General features: G+C 33.8%; 1 protein-coding gene and 1 non-coding gene across 2 annotated transcripts in view; both read right to left on the reverse strand.

Annotated features, from left to right (window-relative positions):
• LOC106870033 (aconitate hydratase, mitochondrial) overlaps positions 1-1,696 on the reverse strand; it is a 30,197-nt gene extending 28,501 nt beyond the window's left edge. The window contains exon 1 of the mRNA XM_014915999.2: positions 1,513-1,696. Within this exon, the coding sequence (XP_014771485.1) occupies positions 1,513-1,545 (33 nt within the window). The 5' untranslated portion in view covers positions 1,546-1,696. The remainder of the gene's footprint in view (positions 1-1,512) is intronic.
• A 1,514-nt stretch (positions 1,697-3,210) lies between these two features.
• Positions 3,211-3,282, reverse strand: Trnaa-cgc (transfer RNA alanine (anticodon CGC)). The gene has a single exon. It is a non-coding gene; the product is annotated as a tRNA-Ala (tRNA).
• Positions 3,283-5,194: the final 1,912 nt, after the last annotated feature.

The following is a 5,194-nucleotide window of genomic DNA, read 5'->3' on the forward strand; positions in this document are numbered from 1 at the left end:
ATATATATATATATATATATATATATATATATACATATACACAACACACAAATATACGTATATATATACATAGATATATCCAATAACTCTTAATCGATAGAATAGTACTCAGACAGTCTACATGTTTATGTAGCTGCGATATATGTTCGATGCGATCAACATACTTTCGGAAACAATGTCTATAAAGATATAGTCCATTGCATTACATTGCAAGTATTGGTGGTAACGAGCAGGTATATATATTTGAGAAATTAATCAAGAGAGAAACTGTAATGTTAATGACCTTTGCAAGACCTCCACCACCACCACCACCTCAGGCTTGTGCGAGATTAATATATACGTGTGTGTGTTTGTGGAAACTATGTAGAGTAGTAAATATGTGAATGTATGTATGTGTACATGAATGTGAATGTATGTATGTATGTTACAGTGGAGATGCGTGTATTTATAGAGTTACTGACTTAGTCCTTCGAATCTACTGAAGATCGTAGATATCACAAGTATGAAACACCTACGCGGAGCCTCGGCGTGTTATTTACAGACATATGTATATATATATATATATATGTTGGTGTTGCGAAACTATTATATTAAAAGACATGTTGTACATAGGAATGTGTGAGTGTGTGTGTGATTGTACGTAATAAATATATATATATATATATGATACATTATTGTAATGAAATTAATGTCATTTGCTTTGACCTTGTACAATCACAAGAATCCATCAACGGGGAAAAATAAAATCGTCCTTATCGATATTGATTGATTTAATAAGAAAAAAGGTCGAAGTTTGATTAGTATATATGGACACATTTCTTGCACAAGACTTGGGTCTTCATTCAGAAACAGTCAATGGGTTAACCATATTACGACCATCTCATCATCCAAAGAGGGGAAAATGTACATCTTCATCTCCGCTTCTACTCCGCCAGTAAAAAAACCTATCATTCCTTATCTTTTAGTTCATTCACCTTTATTTATTATTATTATTATTATTATTATTATTATCACCTTAATACAAGATTCTTCAAAAATATGTCTGAATGAACACCATTCTAAAAACACTTTACCTTTATATTCACTGTACTATATATATATATATATATATATATATATATATATATATATATATACACACATATACAAACACAATCACTATATATATATATATATATATATATAATCATACATTATATAGATAGTCTTTATGTGGTGTGTAAATACACATATATAGATATATCACGTGATATATATATATATATATATATATATATATATATATTTAGATAGATAGATAGATAGATAGATAGATAGATAGATAGAACAAGAAAACGTAAGTGTGCGTGTACCCAAATGTTGAGTGCATGGGGGGAGAAAGAGCATGTCTATGGCATAAATAATAAAACAAACAGCTGTAAATTACCTGAAACATCTAAACAATATCACCAAAAATTAATATGAATTCTTTAAAATATTCTTTAATATTTATATTTAATAAATGATATTTACCTTTGTGAGACCAGATCGAAGTAAATAAGCCATTGTATATATATATATATAATAAGTATATATATATATATAATAAGTATATATGAGTATATGAAGGCTGGTAGTGGTTTATATGGGCCAGACACTGCTGACTGCCAATACAATTAAAGGAATTGTTCAGCCTGCTTGGAGCTTTTTGGTTTGAGAAGGTATAAATAGTAGATTGGAAGAAGAGCGATTTTGTTTCAGGGGTGATAACTCAGAGATTTTTGGGCATTGGTTTGCTTAATTGACAAATTTTGGGTTTTTTAATTGCTTGTGCGTGGGGAAGTAATGCGAGAGCATAGGGAAACTGCTGGTCGGACAAAAGGGCAAAATACATACACAGACATATAAACACATATATACGTAAACATCAGCTGAAAAAAATAAAGATAAAATTTTTTTTACGGAAAACGCCGAGAAACTTTCACTTCTCGTATACTTTCTCCGAAAGATTGCCTGTTATTAAACAAAACAGTTTGTCCAAGCTCTTCTCACACTCTCAAAGGAAGGAGGGGCTAACCAAATTTGAGAATCACGATATTAAGGCATTTTGACCGAAAGCTCTAAATATTCTTTGCGCTTTATAGAATGGTTTATAAAATTTCTAACAAGATTGGGCATTGGCAAAGTTGTGGGGGAAAGAATCGATGAAATTTTTTTCAATATTTGACTGGCACTTTGATTTTGTCGATATGTTAGTGATTACTAACGGCATACCTACACAAGTGTGCCTCATTAATTTTTTTCTTCATAATTGTCAGAAAAATTGGTATTTTTCAATGAAATTTTCTACAGATACCTTTCAGATGCTGAATAGAATCACAGGTATATCCAAACATGTATCTACACATATACAGTTGTATATTCACTTCTGGTTTGCTTTTATTTTTCTTAGCAATTGTATAGTGGAAGATGCTTATTAGAATCACGAATAATGTTATCAGCCGCTCATCAGAGTTATCAAAGTCAGTAAAGCTCAAATTCATTATTTAGTTTATGTAATCAGTCGGGTATATTCATCAAAAAGGCTTCGTCCCAAAGGAACAACTATAAGCATGGGCCCGGAAACCGGAGGCGCTGGGGGAGGGGTGCTTGCACCCCCTAAAATTTTTGTGGAATGCAAAATCGAAATTTGCACCCCTTTTTAGTTTTCTCAGATTTAGAAAACAGGGAGTAAAAAGAAGCTTGAATTAAGTTTCTTCTCAAAGAACCAAGAACATAAATAAATAAATATAAACCATGACATTATTTGTAAAAAAATTCGGGGGCTGGGTTTACACCCGCTATGCAAATGTCATTCCTGAGCCAGTGACTATAAGCTGTTTCTACTGTATATATGTACATATATGAAGCCGTTTATTGTTATCGAAATTAATGGGTGTCAAGCTCTTTATTTGCTTAATGTGATCAGATGGTTATTGATATTGAAAAGGATTCGCTTCAAAGTTTTTTCAAGAGACTCTTTCAATGTACATTCTGCAAGACTAGTTAAAACCATATAAAGTGTAGACTGACAAGATGGTTATTTTTGTAAAAATTAATGAGTCACAAACACTTCCGTTGCTTAACGTAATCAAACGGTTATTGATATCAAAATGATTTCATTTGAAATGATTACAATAAGCTATTCCTTCAGGATATATTTTAAAGGAATTGTTTTTAAAAAGTACGTCCTGGAGATGCCGGGGATTGAACCCGGGACATTTCACATGCGAAGCGAACGCTCTACCACTGAGCTACATCCCCAGCTGATATAATACCGAAGATTATAACATGAAAATATGATATTGATCCTTCAAAGAAAATAAGTAGTAAGAATGATCAATATAATCACCACCATTTAGTATTATGACGTATAATTATACGTATCTATTGTATCCCAGATAGACAGAACTGACGCGAAAATGTTTTTTCCCACGAGAGTTCCGGACCCCAGTTATGAATTATTAGCATACAGCCAAACAGAGCTCAACTATCAAACTAATTTATGAGCGCATAAGTGATGGGCGATAGGATAAGGTCACTTTAGTAAGGAATGACCATGCTTCTTTTCTCTTTTAATAATGCTTGTTGTTCTTGTTCATGTTTCAACCATGGCTGCCTCTGCATAATTATTTCTGTTGCTTTTTACTTTGTAAAAGAATAAGGGGAGAGGGTTGCTCGCACATCACCCTCTACTCACATTTTTCCCATCCGTGTCTTTACCAGCATGGGGCCCTAACAAAATCCGATAATAGATATAAATGCAAATCTATCTGATTACTTGTCTCCTTCCAAAATCAGGCGTAACTTGGCGATCGGTCGACTTACAACACCGTTCTTCATCTTGAGTTTACTTGGTAGAGTGTATTTGTTAACTTGACAACAAGGTCAAGATGAGCTCTGATTGGAATTATATTCAGTATTCTAATATACTTCCACGAGCGTCTTGGGTATTTCATGAGAGATACCCATACTACAACGACTTTAACTTTTAGCATAATCTCTAATGCCTCAAGCCCAAGGACTCGTAGGGTCAGTTTCCTTGACGAATAAGTGATCGAGATCAATATATTCCTTCCGAGTGAGATGCTTGTCCGTTGCAAGGTTACCCATCTACAGCTGAGTGGACTGGAACTACATGAAATGGAGTATCTTGCTCAAGAACACAATGCACTGCTCAGTGACCAATCACTGGAGAGGAGAATCATCGATTATTTTTTTAATGGCTGGGTCTCTTAAGGGCCTGAAGTGGCACTGAGGGCAAGATGATGGTATTAAACAGGGTAACAAATGTACACTCCCAACCAAGAACAGGAATAATCGTTCTGATGGGTTTCCCTGTAGTTTGTGCAGATCTGAGGCTGTCGCAGAAAAGACTCGTCCAAAATAGTGCCATGATGTGGGATCGAACCTCGAAATATGTAGTTCCAAAACGAACTTTTTTTTGTTTAACCACAGAACGTGACATCACCTTTTCTGAATCGATCTCGAAAGGATGAAAGTCAAAATCGACCTCGGCGGAATTTGAAGTCACTGGTGTGCTAACGATTCTGTCATCTCACCCCTTTAAGTTGAATAAAACTTTAATTAAATGATTCTCATGTATTTTCTTTCACCCAAAGCCTAGAAGTGGTCGCCAGTGAGTAAATGTTGACCTTAAGAATATTCTTCACACAATACCGTGTGAGAATGGTATTTTTTGAACAGATTCGTACCATGACGCTCGTCTTAATGAGTTCTATCATATGAGGTAAAAAAAAAAATAGGTTTTGAATTCGATTTTAGACGTAACCACTTTTTTCGGCACATTTGGTCCCAGTAACTTTTTGTTTAAAATTTTTTTTTGATTTAATTGGCATCATCGGATCCTTCTGGTGGTGGAGATCTATTACTTCTAGGCTTTGTAACTAACTCACTTTTTAAGCAAATTAGATGACGTTTACATTTTTAGATTGGTCACATCATAAGCTACATTTCGAGCTAAAAAATTTGAAAATTGGTTCATTAGTAAAAAAGTTTGGGTCAAATTTTAATTCTAGGTACTTTTTAATTTCCTTTAGAGGTGACAAATTAGGCAAATTCCACTGCAGAAATCTTGTTCTGTATTTTCCCAGGTGTAATAACTTAAGAATATTAACATGCACGCACCCGCATTTTTCATTGTGATATATATATA

The sequence above is a fragment of the Octopus bimaculoides genome, chromosome 18 (assembly GCF_001194135.2).
Source record: "Octopus bimaculoides isolate UCB-OBI-ISO-001 chromosome 18, ASM119413v2, whole genome shotgun sequence".
NCBI lineage: Eukaryota > Metazoa > Mollusca > Cephalopoda > Octopoda > Octopodidae > Octopus > Octopus bimaculoides.